This window comes from Bos grunniens, chromosome 20 (assembly GCF_055505025.1).
Source record: "Bos grunniens cultivar Pamir isolate PY7600 chromosome 20, Bosgru_T2T1.0, whole genome shotgun sequence".
In the NCBI taxonomy this organism is placed as follows: Eukaryota; Metazoa; Chordata; class Mammalia; order Artiodactyla; family Bovidae; genus Bos; species Bos grunniens.
The window spans coordinates 32,709,025-32,733,130 of record NC_141184.1 but is presented as its reverse complement, the minus strand read 5'-3'; the positions used below and the strand labels follow the sequence as shown (position 1 = coordinate 32,733,130).

Below are 24,106 nucleotides of genomic sequence, written 5' to 3'. Positions count from 1 at the left end.
AGAAGCAAAATAGATTACAGCCCAGGGGAGTTGAGGTCACGTGCCAGACTTCAGGAACTCGGTGTTTTCTCACCTCAGTCTAACAGTGTGACAGCTTAGGCAGCCCTGGGAGAGGCTGTGTTGCAACTGGTCTCACTGACGTGGGTCAGTCCCATGGCAGTTGACAAGCCAGACTGCATAATCATCTTCTACAAGCCCCCAAAGCAGAATGGGCTGGGAGCTGGGAACCCACACAAAAGTGGGCAATTTACATTGAATTTAAAACACTTTCTGTGCTTACCTGGTACCCTCACCTCTCCTGGGCATTTGGGATAAAAAGATTGTTTCCCAGATGTTTGTGAAGGATGTGGTCAAGCCAGTTGGTCCTCTGTGAAAGGCGACTCGAGACGTCCACCCTATATGGTATTTCCCCAACCCCACCCTTCTTGAAGGAGGAGATGGAGAGGATGTGACCACTGGTTGAGCCAAGAGCTGGATCCAGGCACTCAGAGGCCCCTCACCCCCTCTTCTGTCCTTGGCATGTGCGTTCTGCCCATCATTCACACAATGGGAACTGGTCCAAGCATGCAGGCTTGAAAGAGTAACGTGTACATTACTGGACAGTGTACCTGACTGACCTCATTTAAGGCCTCTATATAAGATTTTAAGGGGCTTCCCTGGTGACTTAGTGGTAAAGAATCCACCTGTCAATGCAGGAGACACGGGTTCAATCCCTGTTCTGGGAAGATGCCACATTCACGGAGCAACTAAACCTGTGCACCATGCCTATTGAGCCTGTGCTCTAGAGCCTGGGAACCGCAACTACTGAGCTCACTCGCTACAGCTACTGAATCTGAGCACCCTAGAGCCTGTGCTCCGCAACAAGAGAAGCCACTGCAATGAGAAGCCTGTGCATAACCACTAGAGAGTAGCCCCTGCTTGCCGCAACTAGAGAAAAGTCCAGGCAGCAACAAAGACTCAGCACAGCCAAACAGAAATTAAATAAAATTATTTTAAAAAATCATTTTGAGATTCCAGTGGGTAGGGTGCAAAGATCTACACTCCAAAGACAAGCCTCATAAGTAAGTTCCCTTGCTTATTAAATCTGCCACCTACCACTGTGGAGAGACCTGCCTCTTTCTTCTGTCTCTCCTTGCCTTCCATTAACAGGAGCCACTTTCCAAACCAACACCCCCTTACCCTCCCAGCTCCAGCTGCCTTTGTCACTCTCCCCACTTAGGCACTGCCCTACTCCAGAGGCACCCACTCCAGAGCTGCTGGAAGATGTCTATTCACAGAAACCTGGATGGATTTGAAAAGCATGGCTCTGAGTGGAAAAAAAAAAAGTACACATACTTACACAAAGTAAAAATGCGTTCACCCCGAACAATACGCATTTTACAAGAATGTGTTGTTGTTTGATCACTTAGTCGTGTCCGACTCTGTGACCACATGGACTATAGCTCACCAGGCTCATCTGTCCATAGGATTCTCCAGACAAGAATTCTGGAATGGGTTGCCATTTCCTTCTCCAGGGGGTCTTCCCGACCCAGGGATCAAGCTGGGGTCTTCTACATTGCAGGTGGATTATTTACTGCTGAGTCAGTGGGAAGCCCTTTACGAGAGTACTTATCAAGAAAAAGGTATACATTAAACACACAGAATAGTTACTTATGGAGGTTAAGGGTGCAGGAGAGGCAGGAGTGACAAATGGGAATTTAAGAAATTAAAGCATAGTAAAAATAAAGCCCCCTAAATCCTCAGCTCTCAACTTCTTGCACTATTCTGATACCTAAGGCAGCAGTCCAGGGCCTTCCCTAGCTATTCGATGCCCCTCTGCTTTTCCATGGGCCACCCTCTTCCCCATTAGTGCCTCCTGTCTTCCTCAAGACCCCCAACACCAACAGCAATGTCTTTACCTGTTCACTTCATGCATATCTTCCTTCTTTCTCTTTTTCGCTGTTTCCTTTCTAAGTCACTGACCCTTGGAACTGTATCCTGGCCCTTCTCCCATACCCATCATCACCGTTCCGAGACGTTCATCCAATGAGACCTTCATGGGACACAAAACTAACAAAATAGTCCAGGAGAACCAGAGGGTAGGACGCTGTGGGGGGCGGGGGGCGGGGAGGTTCCAGACGGAGAGAACATAATGTATACCTATGCTGATTCATGTTGATGTATGGCAGAAACCAACACAATAGTGTAAAGCGATTATCCTTCAATTAAAGAAAGTCCAGAAGACTTTTGCTTTGCCTACCTGCCTTCTCTTTTCTCTCCTCCTCCCTCTCTCCTTCCCTCTCCCTCTTTCCTTTGCCCTTTCTCTCCCCTTAAGGCACTGTTGCCAACCACGGAAGCTCTGCGGCCCGCCGGAAGTGAAGGTAGTAATCCCTCCACGACTCCCCTCTGGAGCTCCTCCCCTTCCTCCCTAATCTCAAAGTCCAGCTGGTCAGTGAGCAGTTGAGTCCTTGCTCCGTGGGAAGCACAGGTTTAATTGCTCCTGCTTCTGTGGGGACTTGCTTCCTGACTGGGAGAAATGACAGGAGCCTGGGGACATTTGCTGAGATCTTTGCACCTGAAAACCTTATCTCTCTGGATCCCCAAGACGTGCTTTTCCCTTAAGGGTGAGTGGAAACCAGGGGGATGTGGGTCAGTGGAAGGGTCAGTGAGAGCGGAAGGGCTGAGTTCTGGAGCTTGTTGCCTGGAATTCTCGAATTCCAGACAGATCATCTAAGACCTGTGGGCTAGACCCCACCTTGTCAAACCCAGTGCCCCCTTTTCATGTCCAATATTTTGTAATGCATCCTTTCATCCCGAAACGAAATTCATGGGTAATAAAATCAGACTAGACACAATTTTAAACTAAAAATATTTGCAGAAACATAAAGAGGAATTGGAGAAGGAAATGGCAACCCACTCCAGTGTTCTTGCCTGGAGAATCCCAGGGACGGGGGAGCCTGGTGGGCTGCCATCTATGGGGTCGCACAGAGTCGGACACGACTGAAGCGACTTAGCAGCAGCAGCAGCAGCAAAGAGGAAATAAAAGAAAGCAATTCAAATAATGAAGTATTAACTGTAGTATACAGATGCTTGAACTACTTTAAAAGACATAAAGCATCCTCACAAATTTCTGCCACGCCCCTAAAATGTGGTACCCCCCCCAATTACTAACAAGGAAACTGAGCCTCAGAGAAGTCATTTACCCAAAGCCACCTGAGCCAGGACTAGACTGTGAACCTCTTCTTCCACACAGACCCTCCTTTTCCTCCAGCAGGAACAGACCTGGGGTGGCCAGGTCTGGTGGTAGCTTCATGTATTCCTGATTTTCACACATATCTTGTTTCACTAGGAGCCCACCACCTCCTCACTAATCTCTCTGATGAAATGTGAGCATAAGCAATCATCATCATCTCATTGATGAGACATAGCAAGACCCCATGCCCCACAGGCCCTGAACAAAGGGGACCCTTTTCCATTGCCCTTTGATGATCAATTTTATCTTCATTTTCTCCACATCTTTCCTTTTCCTCTCTCCTGCCTTCCTCTTCCATTTGCTTTCTTCCCCCTTAACAGCTGTGATTCTTTGAAACTTAATATGTATCTGGTGCTCTCATCTTCAAACAAACTTCTTAGGGAATACTATTATCCCATTTCACAGATGAGACAGAAGGATAAAGGATCATTTAAACATTTGATCAAAGGCAGCAATGTAGACATGACAACTTGAGATTCAAAGCCAGGTCTGTCTGACTCCAAAGTCAGAGTGATTCCACCAGGCCTTTTCTAAACCACTCTTCTTCCAGTCTGGTTTGGATTTCTCTTTTCCCCCAGTCATGGGTCCTTTGCCAGAACATTATTTAACTCCAACATTTTCTGTAGAAGGAGAAGGAGCTAGAATTATACCCAGAGTCTCATGCTCGGTAAAGAGGACGCTATCCTAAAAGTACCGGTTGTTGACAAGGCAAGAGAAAATACTGTCTCTGTTGGCCCTTCCCCTTTCCTACCCCAGCCCTGAGGGTTGTGGAGCTGGGCTGGGGGTGGGACCAGGTGAGGCTCGGTGCCTACAGATCTTGATCAACTCAGCAGGGACTCTTCCACCAAGGGCACTGCGGGGGAGAAGTCATCTTGCAAAAACCCACAACACATAGACATGGATGTCCTACTCTACCTGGCTTTTCAAAAACTTTGGTGCTTGACTTCCACTTTCTTACCTACTAGTCTTAAATACCTACCTGCTTGTTTGTTCATCCAAGCACACACTCATTGAACACACACTTCTTATGGACCTGCTGGGTTCTACAAATAGACATTTAGTCAATAAGTAATTGAGCACTTACCCCTGTGCTTAAACTAAGCCACAGTGAGCAAAACAAAACCTTGGCCCTTATGTGTCTCAATGGGGGAGACTGAGGATAAATAGAAAATTGCATAAATATATTTTTAAAATATCCAGTAGAGATATGGGCTATAAATTATGGTGAGGGGATAGAAAAATAAAATGAGGGGAGGGGGAGACAGGGTCCATGTTAGATAGGAAGATCACCTGGTGTAAGTATTGCCAGATATGCAAAAAAAAAAAAAAAAGTGTCACAATCCTTATGTAACACCTACACATATATTGTGTGATATATGTGTGCACGGAATATTTAGCCTTGCCTCTGTTTGACAGGCACAATCACGTTAGGCTAACTATATCCACAAAGTTACAGAAGCAATTTGTTTTTTGGATGAAAGAGTATAGAAAATATCTTCAGTTCAGTTCAGTCTCTCAGTTGTGTCCGACTCTTTGCGACCCCTGAATCGCAGCACACCAGGCCTCCCTGTCCATCACCAACTCCCGGAGTTCACTCAGACTCACGTCCATCGAGTCAGTGATGCCATCCAGCCATCTCATCCTCTGTCGTCCCCTTCTCCTCCTGCCCCCAGCATCAGGGTCTTTTCCAATGAGTCAACTCTTCACATGAGGTGGCCAAAGTACTGGAGTTTCAGCTTTAGCATCATTCCTTCCAAAGAAATCCCAGGGCTGATCTCCTTCAGAATGGACTGGTTGGATCTCCTTGCAGTCCAAGGGACTCTCAAGAGTCTTCTCCAACACCACAGTTCAAAAGCATCAATTCTTCGGCACTCAGCCTTCTTCACAGTCCAACTCTCACATCCATACATGACCACAGGAAAAACCATAGCCTTGACTAGACGGACCTTTGTTGGCAAAGTAATGTCTCTGCTTTTCAATATGCTATCTAGGTTGGTCATAACTTTCCTTCCAAGGAGTAAGTGTCTTTTAATTTCATGGCTGCAGTCACCATCTGCAGTGATTTTGGAGCCCCAAAAATAGTCTGACACTGTTTCCACTGTTTCCCCATCTATTTCCCATGAAGTGATGGGACCAGATGCCATGATCTTCGTTTTCGGAATGTTGAGCTTTAAGCCAACTTTTTCACTCTCCACTTTCACTTTCATCAAGAGGCTCTTTAGTTCCTTTTCACTTTCTGCCATCAGGATGGTGTCATCTGCATACCTGAGGTTATTGATATTTCTCCCAGCAATCTTAATTCCAGCTTGTGCTTCTTCCAGCCCAGCCTTTCTCATGATGTACTCTGCATATAAGTTAAATAAGCAGGGTGACAATATACAGCCTTGACGTACTCCTTTTCCTATTTGGAACCAGTCTGTTGTTCCATGTCCAGTTCTAACTGTTGCTTCCTTACCTGCATACAAATTTCTCAAGAGGCAGGTTAGGTGGTCTGGTATTCCCATCTCTTTCCGAACTTTCCACAGTTTATTGTGGTCCACACAGTCAAAGGCTTCTTAGCCGTGCGTTTTTTACTAATTAGCTAAATTGGAGCTCGTGGTAAAGAATTCACCTGCCAGTGCAGGAGATACAAGAGACTCAGGTTCGATCCCTGGGTCAGGAATATCCCCTGGAGGAGGAAATGGCAAGCCACTCCAACATTCTTGCCTGGAGAATCCCATGAACAGAGAAGCCTGGTGAGCTACAATCCATGGGGTCTCAAAGAGTCCAACACAACTGAGCGCACACACACACACACACACACACACACAGGATTATTGAATGTATAACATGTTCAGGCAGGTGGGTATACACTCAAACATACTGTTTTGCTACCATCTGCCTTCTGTCCCACAAGGAGGGGTGCATAGGAGAGTGAATTAATTGCACATAACACCCATTTCCAGCTGAGAAACTTCCCAAAACTCCTGCAAAGTCTTTCCTAAGAAAAACATTCAAATTAGCCTAAAAGTAGGTGTTCCACCTACACCACCAGACCATCCTTTCTGCCATCTGAGGACTGATCTAAGCCCATCAGAAGGCTAGGAGGGACTCAGACTAGGCTTGCCCCCAAAAGTGCCAAAAGGAAGGACAAGAGTCACCAGCCTCAGAATCAGGCAGAGCTCTTGCTAGTGAACAACGTCAACTGGCCCCGGTTCACTTTAAGCAAAAGAACACTTATTGGAAGGATATGGAGGGAAGGTGGGAGGTGTTTGTAAGAATCAACAGGGTGGTGAGGGGTGGCTCAAAAGTGCAAACACCTCACTTTTAATCACGTCCTCAGCTCTAAGGTGAGTGATAATATCTTCCTTTCTAAACCCATTGGCTATGCCAAGTATCAAATGAGACACCCAAAGTGACAAGTTTGTTTTGTTTTGGTTTGGTTTTGAATTTTTAATTAAATATATTTATTTCGGGTTTTGTTTTTTTAATTGGAATATATTTGCTTTACAATATCGTGTTAGTTTCTGCTGTACAGCAATGTGGATCAATGATACATGTACATATATCCCCTCTTTTTTGGATTTCTTTCCCATTTAGGTCACCACAGAGCACTGAGTAGAGTTCCCTGCGCTATACAGTAGGTTCTCATCAGTTATCTATTTTATACATGAGTGTACATATGTCAATCCCAATCTCCCAGGCCATTCCCCCCTCGACAGCTTTTTTAAAGTGACTTAATATGCTATGCAGAAATAAGGTGTCATTAGCACTTTAATAAATTTCTTTAATGTTCTACCAAGTATGAGCATTGTATATTTTCAAATGTTATAGAACCTTTTTTTTCATTTGAAAGAGTCACAAGCTCTTGATAAATTTCCACTCTGTGTTGAAAGCTGGTTATGAATATTAAAAAAGTTTTTATCATTACAAAGAGAAGTTCCCCTAGAATTTTCACCTGGAAATCCCCATGTGCACACACACAATTTCCAGGAGTCTCAGAGAATCTTTATTAACCTTCAAATCTATGGCATCCTCAAAACAGAGGTAAAAAAAAAATTATTTTGAAAAAAAACAGAGGTTATTTTGACTAGAGAATGCAGGCAATTAACCATGTATTTAGGTTTTTTCTAGTAAATAATGAAAACTGAAGCATTTTGCTTCTTTTTGTCCATTGATTATTGTATTTTCTATTTTTGTTGAGTTTGGGTTGTTTAGCGAGAGAGATTTTCAGCTGTTTTAAGATGTTATCTACATTTTTTTCTTTTTCATTAAAGTACAGATTAGTTTCATGTAGACGAATAGTGATTCAATATTTTTATAAACTATATTCTATTTAAATAATTATAAAATATCGGCTATATGCCCTGTGCTATACAATATATTCTTGTGCTTTACTTATTTTATACATAGTGAAAGTGAAGTCGCTCAGTCGTTTGCAACTCTTTGCGACCCCATGGACTGTAGCTCCTCCACTCATGGGATTTTCCAGGCAAGAGCACTGGAGTGGGTTGCCATTTCCTTCTCCAGGGGATCTTCCCAACCCAGGGATCAAAGCTGGGTCTCCTGCATTATAGGCAGACGCTTTACCATCTGAGCCACCAGGGAAGTTATACATAGTAGTTATACCTTTTAATCTCCTACCCATGTCTTGCCCCTCCCCCCATCCTTCTCACCGCTGGTAACCCCTAGTTTGTTCTCTATATCTGTGAGTTGGTGTTTCTTTTTTGTTATTAATATGGTTATTCACTTGTTTTATTTTTTGGATTCAACATATGTTATCTAGACTTATTTTACTTGTTGACATTATTTTTCCTACTTAATAACTAATCTTTCTTCCTTCCCTCTTCCTTCCTGAGAGCAGAATTTTATGAATTTCATTTTGAGCCCTCATTTCACCATCATATTCCCATGAATTTGGTGAATAAACAAATGAATGATTGAATATACCTACCTTGACCACTTAAAATTCAAGTTTTTCTTTATCAAATTTTTCCAACTCTCCTTATTGTCCTCTCCAGACCACTTTCATAATTTCCTGTAACTTTGGAGTCAAGAGACCTTTCAGTCTCCTCAGTGGGTAACTTCAGTTTTACAGATAGGAAAATGAGACTGCAGGATTGAAGAGAATTTGAATTCTTAGAAACACTCAGAATTTTTTTCCCCATCTCAGAAGAGCAACTAATGTAGAGAGAGACAATGAAAAGCTTTTCAAAAGGTGAAATTCTCAGAAAACGTAGGTTTATTTTGGGGTCATTTTTATATATGGGTAGCCAAAGCCATTTGCTTTTAAAGTAAGAGCAAATTAATGACATTCGTGACTATTTTAGAGCAGAAAAGTGAATGAACTCTTTCATGAAAGAAATAAAACATATTCAGAGTCATTACTTTCCAGCTCATTTAAAAACACAATTGTTCATTGTGTTTCTCAGGATGGTGACTCCATAGCCACACAAAACTCCAACATTACATCCATGGATTCAAACTTTCATGCTGAACAAGAGAAATCATTTGCCAAGCTCTCTCCACCTGTAAAATTATCTCTGTACTGACCTTGAACCTCAAAATTAGCAGCATCCTTTTCCAAGAGTACTTATAAAGTTTCTAGACTTCTCTTTCAGCTCCAGTGTTCTCTGATTCTATTATTCCATCCCCTGCTATATAGAGGGGTCAAAATCTGTGATGGAAGAGGAGGGTGGAGGTGGCCAGTGAATGAGCAAAACGGTACCAGGCTTGGAGTCCGAAACTCAAAGTTTTGTTCTTCTTCTGTAGCTAACTGGCTTGGTGTTCTTAAATTAATTCACCACTTTAGGGTGGCTTCTACATCTATAAAATGAGCATCTTGATCAAAAGCAAAAAAAAAAAAAAATCTAAGCTTCCTTCTAGCTCCAAATATTTAATGATTCCTCTGGCTCCAGTTTATCTTGTGTTTGTTCTGGTCTTGTGTTTTCATGGACTTTGAGTTGTGTTTTATAAGAAGGTTTTGTCTTCTAGGTCTCCTTGCATGTACATATTATTATAGTCCATGGCCTAGCACCCCTTTTTCATCCTCCCCAACAATAAATAGTCAACAGCCATTCATTCCTTGTTTATTGAGAGCCAACCCAGTACCAGAAACTGGGATTGGCACTGGGATTCAGGGACCAGGCAGCCCAAAGCTTAGAAAGCACCTCCATTAACAGAAAGGATGTACTCCAGCAACCCCCCAGCCCTGAGGGAAGTTTGAGCTGAACAGAGAATTGCAGTCCTTACAGTTCGGCAGAAGAGGGAGGAGCCTCCCAAGTTTGTGAGGAACCAAAGCGGGAGAAACCATGACTTTCCCCGGTAACTTCCGTGCCTTCCCTCAGATTCAAGAGGAACTCTTTTTTCCTCCAGAAAATTCATTATTTTTAATTTTTAATTTTATTGAAGTATAGTTGATTTACAATCTTGTGTTCATTTCTGCTATACAGCAAGTGATTCAGCTATACATACATATATATGCATTCTTTTTCATATTCTTTTTCATTATGGTTTATCACAAGATATTAAATACAGTTCCCTGTGCTATACAGGAGGACCTTGTTGTTTAAGAAAATTCATTATTGGAATTCCCTGGCTAGGCAGTGGTTAGAACTCTGCCTTTTCACTGCTAAGGGCCTGGGGTCAATTCCTGGTCAGGGAACTAAGATCCTGCAAACCTCAATGAATGGCCGAAAAAACAAAAAGTTAATTATTAAGGGACCTCAGTCCGTGGCCTGTGCAGGTGTCTGGACACTGGCCTGGTGACATAGGAGGCCAGAAAATTCCATTCTCTGATCATGCTCAGCGCCTCCACTTTGGGTTTTTGTTTTGTTTTGCTATTTATTTATTTTATTGGAATATAATTGTTTTACAATGTTGTATTAGTTTCTGCCAGACAATGAAGTAAATCAATTACATGTAGGCGTTTGTGACTGAGATGCTCCCAAGCAGGACACCCATCACCTCGCCTCTTTCCCTACCTCCAGTTACCTTCCCCCACATCTCAGACCGCCCCTCTGGCACCATAAGCACCCCAACCCCTTCACCTTTGGGGAGGCACTTCTGAGACTCGTCCTCAAATCTCCTTGCCTGGCTGCCTTGTAATAAACTCTTTCTGAGCTTTTTAAAAAAAAAAAGGTACCTCAGTTTTAAATCCAAACTAAAATTTAAATGATTTTCTCAAAACTAAGAAATAAAATTGCCCTCAGGACTTTGATTTGGGTGATGACAGGTCATTTTTACGAATAGGCCTGTGTGATGCTTAGTTAAGGACATTAACCCACTCCGCTTTCAGCCCGTGCTTTCTGGACATCTGTGACCAGGTGCGGTCTTCATACAAAGCCCAGCATGCCGCCATGTGACTTCACACCTGAAAGATACCAGGTAAGCGTCAAGGTTTTAGGAGAACTCCAGTGAGGCAGTTCTTCTCGGGAGAGCTCCTCAAGAAAGACCCACAGACCGCCCTGCCTGCCACTAAGCCATCTCAGATATCACAGCCTTCAAGTCAGTGGGAGCCTCCGAACTCTCTTACCCCACTCAGTGATATTGTATGAAGTGAGTGTGTGTGTGAGAGAGAGAGACCATACATGTATCACAGGGATACAAGTATACATGTACACACCGGAAGAAATACACAGACCACAGGTGTGATGGTGCACATTTCATTCCAGCCCATCTGTCAGTGCCTGATCTGACCTTCCTGAGTCCGCCATCAGAAAGTGTCGAGTTCTCATTTTGCAGTCACGCAATAAATATTGGACTCGTTCTCTCTCCTTTCCTCTCTTTCTCTCTCACTCTTTCTCTCTCCAACCTCCCCCACTTCATTCTACATTCCGTTCATAAGTTAGAAACTGTAGAATTGATAAAGACAGGAGGGACCCACAAAGACAAGAACAATAGGACAGAAGCTTTATAATTAAAGTCATGAACACTACAAGCACTCCATTTTTTTTAATCCTCCAAAAAAAAAAAAGAAAAAAAAGAAATTAGAGGGAAAAAACAGCTTCAGACATTTATTTCAGTCTCTTTTTTCACAGCTAAAATCAACTCAAAGCCAAGGCTTTCTATGGAGAGGTAGAAAATTCCAGCCTCCTTCTTCATGTTTTGGAGACGGTAATGGCAACCCACTCCAGTACTCTTGCCTGGAAAATCCCATGGACGGAGAAGCCTGGTAGGCTGCAGTCCATGGGGTCTTCATGTTTGATGTAGAAAAGGATCAAAGGGCCACATGAATAATTTCCTCCACTTGAGAGGAAGGCTCTGGGTGTATCTTGCAAGGAGGTCCCTGGGCAAAGAGCCACCCTGGTGAGCGAGGGCGGTGGGGAGCCCAGATGCTCCTGTGTGGACCTGCTGTTGATCTGTAAGCAATGTGGGAATAAGGAAGATGCTAAGCACTTAACTCTTGTCTACTTACAGTCCCTGGCCTACAGCCGAGTCCTGGAGATCCATAAGCAGCATCTCTCTCCTGTGCACACAGCCTATTTCCCGGAGCCCCTGTTGCTCCACCAGGGACACGTGGAGTGGCTCTTTGATCATGAGGGAAACAGATACCTGGATTTCTTTTCTGGGATTGTCACTGTCAGTGTTGGTCACTGCCACCCGTGAGTATCCTTAAAATTTCTAGATTTTTCACCCCAAGAGAATATATGGAAAACAGGCTAACGATCATATTAGTGACTCAGAACCTCCATGAAAAACTCTCTCTCTTTAGGCACATGGCAGTTTGTGGCTAACGTGCTCCTTCCTATTTTCTGGGTAACAGTGAAAACAACAACAACAAAAATCTTTGCACCATGCCTTGCCTTTTCTAAACAATTCAAGATTTTGTCATCCTCATGGTACATGTGATGGGATGTGTACCATGCGATTAGAGTATGGCTGTGTGTGTGTTTCTCCTCAGTAGTAGCTATAGCTTTTCAAAGAGAAGGTATGCTCTGAGGAAAGGGCAGTGAAAGTCAAAGTGTTAATCACTCAGTTGTGTCCGACTCTGTACAACCACATGGACTGTAGCCTGCCAGGCTTCTCTGTCCATGGAATTCTCCAGGCAAGAATACTGGAGTGGGTAGCCATTCCCTTCTCCAGGAGATCTTCTCGACCGAGGGATCAAACCTGGGTCTCCTGCATTGCAGGCAAATTCTTTACCACTGAGCCACCAGGGAAGCCCAGAGAAGGAAAGCAGAAGAGGAAAGGGCAGAGAAGAAGGGAAAGTCCAGTATTCTCAGAGTACACAGGGCAGGTGTGGGGGGGATAAGAGATAATGAGAAATGAGAAATCACTTCTAATCCAACTCTTCTTTATCAACTCTGCAATGGAGGAGGAGAGAAAGGATAAGAAGACGATGTAACTAACCAGAGCTGAAAATTTGTACCAGAAGTGAATGACTGCGTTAATTTTGAGATTTTCTGTGATTCTGATCATCAGCCCACATGCGGATACCCTGGGCAGGTCCCTCTGTGGTCCGTTTTGTTTGAGTGCAGCCATCTCATTTTAAGATCTGTTCTGGCTTGCGTTTAATAATCTGACCAATAAAACTCATAGTACATGGGGCAAAAATAAAGCACCAAGTCTTAATAAGGTATGGGCCCTTCTGTGCAAGAGAGGGTGAAAGGTCTTTTCCATGAGCACCTGTAAGGCCATGAGGAGGGAGTTATACTCCCAGGTCCAGCCCTCACCTGTTCCTGCCTCAGCTGTCTGCATCTTCAGGAGGAACTAGTCCCAAACGAAGGCTTCCCAGGTGGCGCTAGTGGTAAAGAACTCGTCTGCTAATGCAGGAGATGAAACAGACGCAGGTTCCATCCCTGGGTCAGAAAGATCCCCTGAAGTAGGAAATGACAACCCACTCAAGTATTCTTGCCTGCAGAATCCCATGGATGGAGGAGCCTGGCGGGCTATGGTCCATAGAGTCACAAAGAGTCAGACATGACTGAAGCAACACAGTACATACACACAGTCCTATACCACGTTCTGAGGAGTGTGAAGAATAAATTTCACATACAGTTTAAAACATAAGATAAACATGCATGAAAGAAGTAAAGAAAAAATGAAGTAGAGAGCATTTTTAAACAGTCACATTGAATCCTCCCAATTACATGCAACATGGTGTCTGTGAATGAACCCCTCCTACTGGCTCCCCTGACCTTGGTGCATCTCCTGGCCACCCACTGACCATTCACCTCGTCCCTCTGACCCCCTAACTCTGGGTGTTTCAGGCTCTTTCCTGAGCCCACCCCTCTTCTCTCTATACTCCCTTCTTCTCTTGTTATTTCCCCCATAGAATTGGTCTCACCCCATCTCTCCACCTCTTCTCACTTGGTTGCTACATTTCAGCAGCCTCACCCAGCTGTTCAGCCTCGGCTCCTCACCAAGCTATGATAACATGTCTAAGACACCCAACGTGGGCAGTAAGATGCCCCACGTCTCCCTCAGCCTCCAGGATACCCCCTGCCCATGATATTCCACCATTAGCTGCAAATCGACATTACAAAAACCAAATCCACTGTGCTTCCCACAAAACTGTTTCTAGTCTATTCATTTATTCAAGTAGCACATATAAGCCACCTCCTCTGGGTAAGTCCTTGCTAGGAGCTGGGTAGTTAAACAAGACTCGTTGTGCTTCTCAACCAACCCTGGGGTTTCCCCCGGTATCACAGGCAAGAATACTAAAATCATCTTGGACCCTTTTCTGCCTTTCACTCCATATAACCAACCTGATACCAAGATCTAGTTTCCCTCCACTGAAATGCCTTTCCCTACTAGCCCCTCTCAGGAAGTTCCAGTGTCCTAGTTCTGCTCTCCCATACGTGGAAGGCTACCATGCCTTCCAGGTAACTGGCCTCACCAATTCCAGTCTTCCCTCTTACCTTCTTGTGGCTCTCAGATTTATTTTGCTAAATAATGCTTTTGTCAAGTGTCTTTTCCACTTAAGAGTTTATTAATAATCCACAATTTTCTGAAGTGAGTTCTGTGGGACACTGATCACAGGAAAGTTTCATTGTTAAAGGGTTCCATTAAAAAATAAGGTTGGGAAACACTTTAAACTCCGTCTCTCCCTCCTGGGGAGACACAGGGAACATTAGCCTATTAAAGGTACTGATAAGTCCTGCAGTAAAGAATTTGATCTGGTATTCCTCAAAATTGTTTAACCACTGAACTGATTTTTTTTTTTTTTTTTGGTGTATCAATTATTGATAACAGACTTCAGCCGTTTCTCTTCTTTGGATCAAGTTCAAACACCTTGGCCTGTCTTTTCAAGGCATTCCAAGTCAGGTCTCACATATTTATATACCTTTAGTTCCTTCTTTCCCTCAACGTGAGACTTTGGATCCTTCACAGAATGTGATAGCAGAATGTTCATCAACACCGACCACTACTAAGACCCAAATCTTGGAATCTTCTTTAAAGGAAAAGTTGTTGATCTTACAAACATATGTTTGATTGAGCTATAATTCTTTAGACTAAAATGGAAAGACACCCAGGTTTACATGTAGTCTTCTCTATTTTCCAAACTCTTTAAAGCATAGTTAATAAGAAAATCTAGTTAGAAGAGATTATAACTTCAAAATTCCTTCTTCACTGGGAATTTATCTTTTAAAATCGCCAGCAATCAATCATTTAGTCTCCTGTTGAACACATCTCTTGGTCGGGAATTCATTACCTTTTGAGGCAATACGTTCCATTACCAGATACCTCTCGTGGCTAGAGAAGCTCTTTCTTGTGTTTGGATGAAATCTGCCTCTGGAAACTCTTTGATAAATACCCATAGGGTTTAATTCAATGGTCAGTGTTGTGTGGGGAGGGACATGCCCGCTGCAGTGTGGGTAACTCTGCCCTTCTCTTTATCCAGAAAAGTAAACGCAGCGGCGCAAAGGCAGCTGGGCCGCCTGTGGCATACAAGTTCTGTCTTCTTCCACCCTCTGATCCACGAATATGCAGAGAAGCTTTCAGCACTTCTTCCTGAGCCTTTGAAGGTCTGATGCTTATAACTCAAAGGGGCAGGATCTGCTGATCCCAGGGAAGCCAGACGGGGAAATGAGAATATGGGCGCAGAATCTGGTCTGTGCACTGAACATCTAAAGTGAGTGTACTAGTAGCCATGTCTGAAAGCACTCAAGGAGAAGAGAGAAGTCAATGAATTGCTGCTAAAACCAGTTGACATTCACTTCGTCAGCTCCAAGTGGCTGCCTCTCCTTGGTCATTCTCCTTACCATATCTTTGCAGACATCACTTAAGGGGTGCCCCAGCCTTCCTGACACTCTCCTCTGTGTTACTCAGGAAGTTTTCATCTTTTGGCTCCACAGTGCCTCTGCCAAGTCATTGGCATTTCTTCTTTAACAAAGAGTGAAGCCATTTTTTTTAGAAAATTAATATACCGTTAAATTCATTTGGTCTGAGATGCAGTTTGATATTTTTGCTAAATGGGATGTTTTTCTGCATCTGAAATGATTGACTTTTTAAACTGGATTGAGAAGTTAAAATGTTGGCCAAAATTTGCATTTCGGGATTCAATGAGTTAATAACTGTGTGAAACAGTACACCGTACCTAGTGTCAGCTATGATTGTTATTTTACCATATTATCTAAGTACCCTACTTCCTATACAATCTAAAAGAGATGAAGAGAAATAGCTGTAACCTAAGTTTAGGGCAGGACTCCAAACTCTTGGTTACCTCAGTCAGGAACCCCAACACTGGATCCAGCGAATTTGGATGGTGTTGAGTGCTTGTGCATGCTCAGTCGTGTCCGACTCTTTGCAACCTCGTGGACTGTAGCCCACCAGGCTCCTATGTCCAAGGGATTTTCCAGGCAAGAATATTGGAATGGGTTGCCATTTCCTACTCCAGGGGATCTTCCCGACCCAGGGATCAAACTGTGTCTCCTCCATCTCCTGCGCTGGCAGGCAGATTCTTTACCAACTGCATCACCTGAGAAGCCCCTTAGATGGTGCTACCTAGCCTTAAAGTTCATTTGATGGATCCTACTCTAAAACCTAAAATCAGGAAGGATCCAGTGCCCTTGAGTGCCCCGGAGTGCCCCCTTTCCTTCAACCAGGATGAACTGCACTTTTCATCCTGGTTTGTTGGCTCACTTTTTTTTAACATTCACAAACACTGAACAGACAGGCTGGGATATCCTCTGGGGGCCTCTGGGCCAAGCCTTCAGAGTTGAGCAGGATGATTCAGTTTCAAGAGCCAAGAGACCAACTTCTCAGATTCCCTTGACCACTAACCACTGTACATCTCAGCAAGCCTCTCCATCTTAGCACTTCGAAGAACATCAAGTAATTCTAATGGAAGCCTGGAATGTTTCACAATTTGGACAATCCCTTAGCCACTGTTGTATCTCTAATGCTCAGCAGCTGCTCAATGAAGAGCTATAGAATCAATAATTAAATGATGAAACTCCATGGGGTCGCAAAGAGTCAGACACGACTGAGTGACTGAACTGACTGGTATGAAGGGAACTCTTCTTAATAATCAGAGGCTGGGATACACTCTTTCACAATTTCAAATGAATTGAATAATATCTGTGTTTCATGACCATGTGTATTTTTTTCCTCCAGGTCGTTTTCTTGGTGAACAGTGGTTCAGAAGCCAATGACCTAGCCATGCTGATGGCCAGAGCACACTCAAACAGCACAGACATCATTTCTTTCAGGTAACCACATCTTGGAATATTCATTTTAACACTGACTCACCCCAATATTAAATGTTAATCTCTAAAATATAGCCTAGAGCAGGAGAGAGACTTTCACAGGGGTGTTTTTCTAATTTCAGGTTTTAGGGTAGGGCCCATCAGATGAATTTTATGGCTGGATAGCACCATAAAAATTGGCCTGATCCAAGTAGGGGTCCCTGACTGAGGTCACTAATAAAGAGTTTGGAAGCCTAGTTATGTCATAAATTCTCTATGAAATTAAAAAGAAGGCTACAAGACAGCTTTTTAACTTTAAAGATATGGTATAGAAACTAACACATTGTCTGGAGGAGGAAATGGCAACCCACTCCAGTATTCTTGCCTGTAGAATCCCATGGACAGAGGAGCCTGACCAGCTACAGTCCATGGGGTCACAAAGAGTCAGAGACGACTCAGTTACTAAACAACAATGACAACAACAAAGATGAAATAGACTGGTCATAAATTGATCATTATTGAATCTGAGTGATGGCTGTCTAGGGGGGAGTCATTGTAATATTCTCTCTTCTTTTGTATATTTCTAAGTTGTCCATAGTAAAGGTTTTTTTTAATAAATGCTGCGAGTATAAAAAAAAAAGAAAGAAAGAAACTAACACATTGTTAATCAACTATGTGCTGTGCGCTAAGTCACTTCTGTTGTGTCTGACTTTTTGCAATCCAATGGACTGTAGCCCACCAGGCTCCTCTGTCCATGGGATTTCCCAGCAAGAATACTGGAGTGGGCTGCCATGCCTTCCTCCGGGGGATCTTCCTGACCCAGGGATCGGACCCACGTCTCTTATGTCTCTTCCATTGGCAGGTGTGTTCTTTACTACTATCACCACCCAGTATGCTCCAAAACAAAATACAAATTTAAAAAGAATAAATTAAAAGTAAAAAGATATAATGGTATTGACTGCACCCTATGCCAGATAGTGAAAGACTGGTCTGCACCCCCAGAAGCTTTGCCATGTGACACTGAACTCACTTTTATCTCTGCTTATGATAAGAAGCCATATACTTATTTCACAGTGCCAGTTGTACCATTTTTCACTTTTTCTAAATGCAGAGTTCAGTTCAGTTCAGTTCAGTTGCTCAGTCGTGTCCGACTCTTTGCAACCCCATGGACTGCAGCATGCCAGGCTTCCCTGTCTAACACCAACTCCTAGAGCTTGCTCAAACTCATATTCATTGAGTTGGTGATGCCATCCAACCATCTCATCCTTTGTCGTCCCCTTCTCCTCCTGCCTTCAATCTTTCCCAGAATCACGGTCTTTTCCAATGAGTCAGTTCTTCTCATCAGGTGGCCAAAGTATTGGAGTTTCAGCTTCAGTATCAGTCCTTCCAATGAATATTCAGGACTGATTTCCTTTAGGATTGACTGGTTGGATCTCCTTGCAGTCCAAGGGACTCTCAAGAGTCTTCTCCAGCACCACAGTTCAAAACATCAATTCTTCGGTGCTCAGCTTTCTTTATAGTCCAACTCTCACATACATACATGACTACTGGAAAAACCATATCCCTGACTAGACGGACCTTTGTTGGCAAAGTAATATCTCGGCTTTTTAATATGCTATCTAGGTTGGTCATCGGAGAAGTCGATGGCACCCCACTCCAGTACTCTTGCCTGGAAAATCTCATGGACGGAGGAGCCCGGTAGGCTGCAGTCCATGGGGTCGCTCAGAGTCGGACAGGACTGAGCGACTTCACTTTCACTTTTCACCTTCATGCACTGGAGAAGGAAATGGCAACCCACTCCAGTATTCTTGCCTGGAGAATCCCAGGGACAGGGGAGCCTGGTGGGCTGCTGTCTATGGGGTCGCACAGTCGGACACGACTGAAGCGACTTAGCAGCAGCAGCAAGTTGGTCATAACTTTCCTTCCAAGGAGTAAGCGTCTTTTAATTTCATGGATACAGTCACCATCTGCAGTGATTTTGGAGCCCAGAAAAATAAAGTCTGACACTGTTTCCACTGTGTCCCCATCTATTTCCCATGAAGTGATGGGACCAGATGCCATGATCTTAGTTTTCTGAATGTTGAGCTTTAAGCCAACTTTTTCACTCTCCTCTTTCACTTTCATCAAGAGGCTGTTTAGTTGTTCTTCACTTTCTGCCATAAGGATGGTGTCATCTGCATATCTGAGGTTATTGATATTTCTCCCGGCAATCTTGATTCCAGTTTGTGCTTCCTCCAGCCCAGCATTTCTCATGATGTACTCTGCATAGAAGTTAAATAAGCAGGGTAACAGTATACAGCCTTGACGTACTCCTTTTCCTATTTGGAACCAGTCTGTTGTTCAATGTCCAGTTCTAACTGTTGCTTCCTGACCTGCATATAGTTTTCTCAAGAGGCAGGTCATGTGGTCTGGTTGTCCCATCTCTTTCAGAATTTTCCACAGTTTCTTGTGATCCACACAGTCAAAGCAATATTGACTTTATAGTCAATAAAGCAGAAATAGATGTTTTTCTGGAACTCTCTTGCTTTTTTGATGATCCAGCGGATATTGGCAATTTGATCTCTGGTTCCTCTGCCTCTTCTAAAATCAGCTTGAACATCTAGAATATGTATATCCAGATAAATCATGATCTATTCAGAGCAGACTTGGTACTACTAGGGTTCAATAGTAGTTTGTGTTTCCGCTTTCAGGATATATAACCATTCCTTCGAGTAGTCTCAATAGTCCCAAATCCTTTTTGAAGGGTGATTTTGATTTGGGAAGTTGTCCAAACTTATTTGAAACCAAGAGATTAGGATAATTTGTAATAAATATGACTGTTTCAGTTTCCAGAAATAAAGCCCGAGTTTCTTCTAGGCTGACTAGAATGGCTTATGAGGCACTTGAAGAAAAGTCCCCAAAAATGTTGTGACAGCCGCGTCACAGGAGCAAATACTCATCTTCTCAAAGAGATCACTTTGCAGACTCGTTGAATATATAATTTCTGGCATGATGCTAAAAGATGAGTCTCATTGCTTAGAGGAACAGAGTAGGGCAGGTCTAAGGTCAGAGCTCTCAGCCAGATGGCCTCCAAAATTCCTGTCACGATTCAAATCTGTGATGCTAGTAGAAAACATAAATAGGTGAATTCATTTGACACAGGCTTAGAAGATTTCTTTGAGATCATTGAGGTTGTAGGTCAATAGTGTTCTTTTTCATCTCCATAGCTTTCATGGATTTTCTTTTTTGTCCAACCCAGTGTTCCACAGGCCAGTGATCAAATGAAAGCACACTTAACCCAGTCCTCCCACTCTTTTCTGTCTGCAGAGGAGCCTACCATGGATGCAGTCCTTACACACTTGGCTTGACAAATGTAGGCATCTATAAGATGGACCTCCCTCATGGGATGGGCTGCCAACCAGTAAGTTCTGAGATTTTTGCCTTGTTTCTCTAAAGACTCCTAGGTGTATGGAATCATTGATCAGATTTTTCCAGTCATTAGGACTAGAAACTAATATGAAGCCTGTGATTAATCAAGGCCTCAATTTGACTTAATCAAATGAAAGACCATTTAAAGGAGACATTTGTTAGAAAGACCTTCAGAGTCTGAGTAATACTTACTATTAGAGATGCTTTACATTTTGTTTTGTTTTTAAGTAAAATTGAGTCAGTTACAAATAAATGCATTGAAATAAGTTCCCAGAGCCTTGAATGCATATAATTTCCATATACTCATCCTTGTACTCACCTTCTGTTCTCATCCACTGTACCCACATTTTCAGCATCAGAATCAGGTACCTAATTATTCTCATTCTTTCAGATGCTATTACCCACCAAACTCTTGAGCCAATTGTTTCCAGGCAGACACAGAAACCAGTTTCCTTTGTAGAGTGCCCTCATAACTGATTTCCAAGAAAAAAATTCTCTCTTCAAAGCTGAATATCAAGTTTTTGTCCTAAGTGGGAGAAGAGTAAGGAAGGAATCTTGGTATCAAGTTAAGAAGCCCTCTTGCCTTGATTGGTACCGTATGTTGCCCCAAATTGACTGTCTTGTGTTCATGTCTTGCCAAATCCCCTCTTTTGTCATTTGCAGACAATGTGCCCAGACATTTTCCATGGCCCTTGGGGAGGAAGCCACTGCCGAGATTCTCCAGTGCAAACAATTAGGAAGTGCAGCTGTGCACCAGGTCCAACTGAGCGGGGAGGGAGGCACGTGGGGGAAGGTCAGGAGGGGGAAGGAATGAGGAGAAAGGCAAATTGGAAAAAGTGGGAAGGGAAAAGTCACGGCAAATACAACTAGGAAGTCACTCCTCATTGAGCCAACACTCCTTATAGCCAATGACCACAATACCATCAGAGCATCCATCCCCTGTCAGGAAACACGTCTCAGCATCTCACCCTTATCAGACCTAAGCCAGAAACACTGTCACCCAGTGCTTCATTGGAGGCGCTCTCTCAGCTCTCCTAGCAATGGTTCTGTTCCCAATTTGATAGGAAAACAAGGTTGGGGGGATTATTCACCAGTTCCCAATGGAGGAAGCGGAAAGAACACTTCTAGAAATTTCGAAACTCCAGTCAAGAAGTTCCCCAGGGACTCAGAATACCAGCCAAAGAGAGTATTTGTCAAAACAGAAGGTGGTTCCTGAAGGCTGTTAACATGTTCTCAAAAACTGTGAAGACCTTCTCACCAGGAAAGCTGTTATTCATCAAATGTGTTGTTATTTACATTCTTTACCACTTCCTCACATGAGGGAGCGGAGGCCTGGAAGCAGCCTGAGTTCTTGATTTGTCAGCAAGCCCCACCCATGCTTGTCATCACACGGCAGGACCCTTTGGGTGACTGCCCCCAAATAGCACCCAAGGAAAGCACGAAGTTCTCCTGCCAAGAGATCTTTAATGAAACAGTGTGAGTCACCGGGCTGAGAAGAAGAAGGTGAATGGAAGCCTTAAAAATCAGCTTTGAAAGTAAGAAAATTCACAGTCACCTTAAAATTCAGATGGGATAATGGTGGAGGTGGGAGGCTGAAAGCATGAGCTTTAGAACAAGATGTTATAGTCACAGAACATAAAACCGTGAGGAAGTTTTAAACTTCACTCAAACTCTCCTTCTGGAAGATGAAGCTCCTATTTCTCATCTGTGAAATGTAGACAGGAATATCTGCCCTGGTGGCCCCGTATTCCAGGCCTTCCTGAGACCAAGGAAGAGAATTTTTAGAACTTTTTTTTAATGTGGATGTCTTTTTAAAAAATCTTTGGTCTGTACCACACATGTGGGATCTTAGTTCCCTGACCAAGGATCGAACCCACAGCCCCTGCATTGGCAGCATGGACTCTTAACCACTGGAACACCAAGAAGGTCCCCAAAAGAGAGCTTTTGTAGAGACAGGCAGACTGTAGCAATGCCAAGGGCTACTATGCCTGCACCTCACCACCATGTGGCACCAAAAACTAAAGTCAGTTGACTGAACCTCACAGATGTCCATTCAACTTCAAGCACATCAGTGCAGAGCCTTGGAGGCAGGAGACATGGTCCTTCCCTTCCCTCCTGGCTCGGTGTCCCTCTCTCTTCAATCCTCTGCCTCCTCCCTCTTTTCAGCCTTCTCCTCTGTCAGGAGGAGACAGAGGTCCTTGTATTGATAATACGAGGACCCCAGGGTCATCTCTCTAGTGGTCTCTGGAGGCTAAGTAACAGTGACAGACAGACATTTCTGCCTCTCGGAACTGTGGTCCTCGGCACATCTGAAGTCAGCTGTTCTCTTCACTCATATCTTCAAGAGGCAAGGCTAATACCCTCTCTTTATACAAGAAGTGACATCAGCCTCCTCTAGTGCTATTAGGCTTGAGAAGCGTTGGGTCTTTGCTGTAAAAAGGCATATTTATATATCTTTGTAAATACATCCCAACATATAAATTACTTGGAATAGAGAAGTTTCCAGTTCTTAGGTCCTCTTAGAGTTCACTCACTGAACACATAAAGGTACCAGGTTTGAGAGGGGGCATTTTTTTCACCTCAGCAGGATGTCACCACTCCCCTCATCGGCCTGGGCAAGAATCCAATATATGTGTGGTAGAGTTCATTTTCTCCTCCACCCCCTCCTCAGGATGTTTTCTTTCCAGCTGTTCATTCCAGTCCCTGAATGTCAGAATACCTTGGGATGAAAAGCACCTCTCAACCCACTGCCCACACAATGTTCCTAACCTCATGCTGATCACATCATTTCTCTTTCTCCTTTTGCAACACAAGCTCCCTTTTCCTTAAAAATTGTTCTTTCTTGGCTCCTCACTCTTGCTTAACTCTTTGTGTGCGTGCATGCTAAGTCACTTCAGTCATGTCCAACTCTTTTCGACCCCATGGTCTGCAGCCCACCAGGCTCCTCTGTCCATGGGATTCTCCAGGCAAGAATACTGGAGTGGGTTGCCATGCCCTCCTCCAGGGGATCTTCCTGACCCAGGAATGGGACCCACATCTCTTATGTCTCCTGCACTGGGAGGCGAGTTCTTTACTGCAAGTGCCACCTGGGAAGCCGAACTCTATCTTTCCACCAGATAAAATGAAAACACTTCCCTCTTTATGCCATTTCCTGGATAACATCCAGAAGAGCAGTCCCTCTCCACCTGCTTGATGTTGTCATGATGACACCACTACCCCAGGTCTTTGTCCAGAGGTGGCCTGACCTGGACTTACAGCAATGAGCCAATGAAGGAAAAAACCAGTGACAGCTGATGACTCACATTGCTGAACTTGTGCACAGTGGAGGAAAAATTTATAAAAGGTCTAGCACAGGTTCAAGCAAAATCTTCTTCATGGTTTGTTTTGTCCAAATTTAAGCCATTAGGGTTGATTTTGCTCCACACTTGGATTTCTCAAGTGACAAATGGTCTTGCTAAATTCCCAAATTATATCCTTTGAACATATGTATAATTCATCCTCTAAGGTCATCCTTGGTTGTTTTCTTTTCCTTTCTGAATAAAAATAGAAAATTTCAATCTCCAGGGGCACAGATTCATTTGTCTACTATATCCTGCCCATCAAACAACATAAATGATGCTAATAAGTGTACTTTCTGGTTTTGATACACCTTTCATTGATTCCCTTCTTCAAAGGGAAGAAGAGCCCTGAGCCCTCGATTCCAGTTCACCAAAGATCAGTGAACGCTGTCGAGCAAGCTTTTCCAAACATCGTATGTAGCCTAAAAGTATGTTTGGGGCCAGGTCATGTTTTTCTCACTTTTTAAGAGCTGAACTATAAACTATATTTATGCTTCACTGTTGATGGTGAAAACTGC

General features: G+C 43.5%; 1 protein-coding gene across 3 annotated transcripts in view; it reads left to right on the top strand.

The window, feature by feature from the left end:
- Positions 1-2,433: 2,433 nt before the first annotated feature.
- The window catches only part of AGXT2 (alanine--glyoxylate aminotransferase 2), a 42,946-nt gene continuing 21,273 nt past the window's right edge, over positions 2,434-24,106 (top strand). Inside the window, exons 1-7 of one of the 3 annotated variants that reach the window (XM_086361374.1) lie at positions 2,434-2,603; positions 10,509-10,597; positions 11,630-11,814; positions 15,057-15,180; positions 16,772-16,866; positions 20,149-20,242; positions 20,914-21,007. In XM_086361374.1, coding sequence (XP_086217500.1) covers positions 2,516-2,603; positions 10,509-10,597; positions 11,630-11,814; positions 15,057-15,180; positions 16,772-16,866; positions 20,149-20,242; positions 20,914-21,007 — 769 coding nt within the window. In that variant the 5' untranslated portion in view covers positions 2,434-2,515. Of the gene's footprint in view, positions 2,604-10,508; positions 10,598-11,629; positions 11,815-15,056; positions 15,288-16,771; positions 16,867-20,148; positions 20,243-20,913; positions 21,008-21,656; positions 21,786-24,106 lie in introns of those variants that run through there. The other 2 variants (XM_086361375.1, XM_086361377.1) reach the window with 2 other exon arrangements.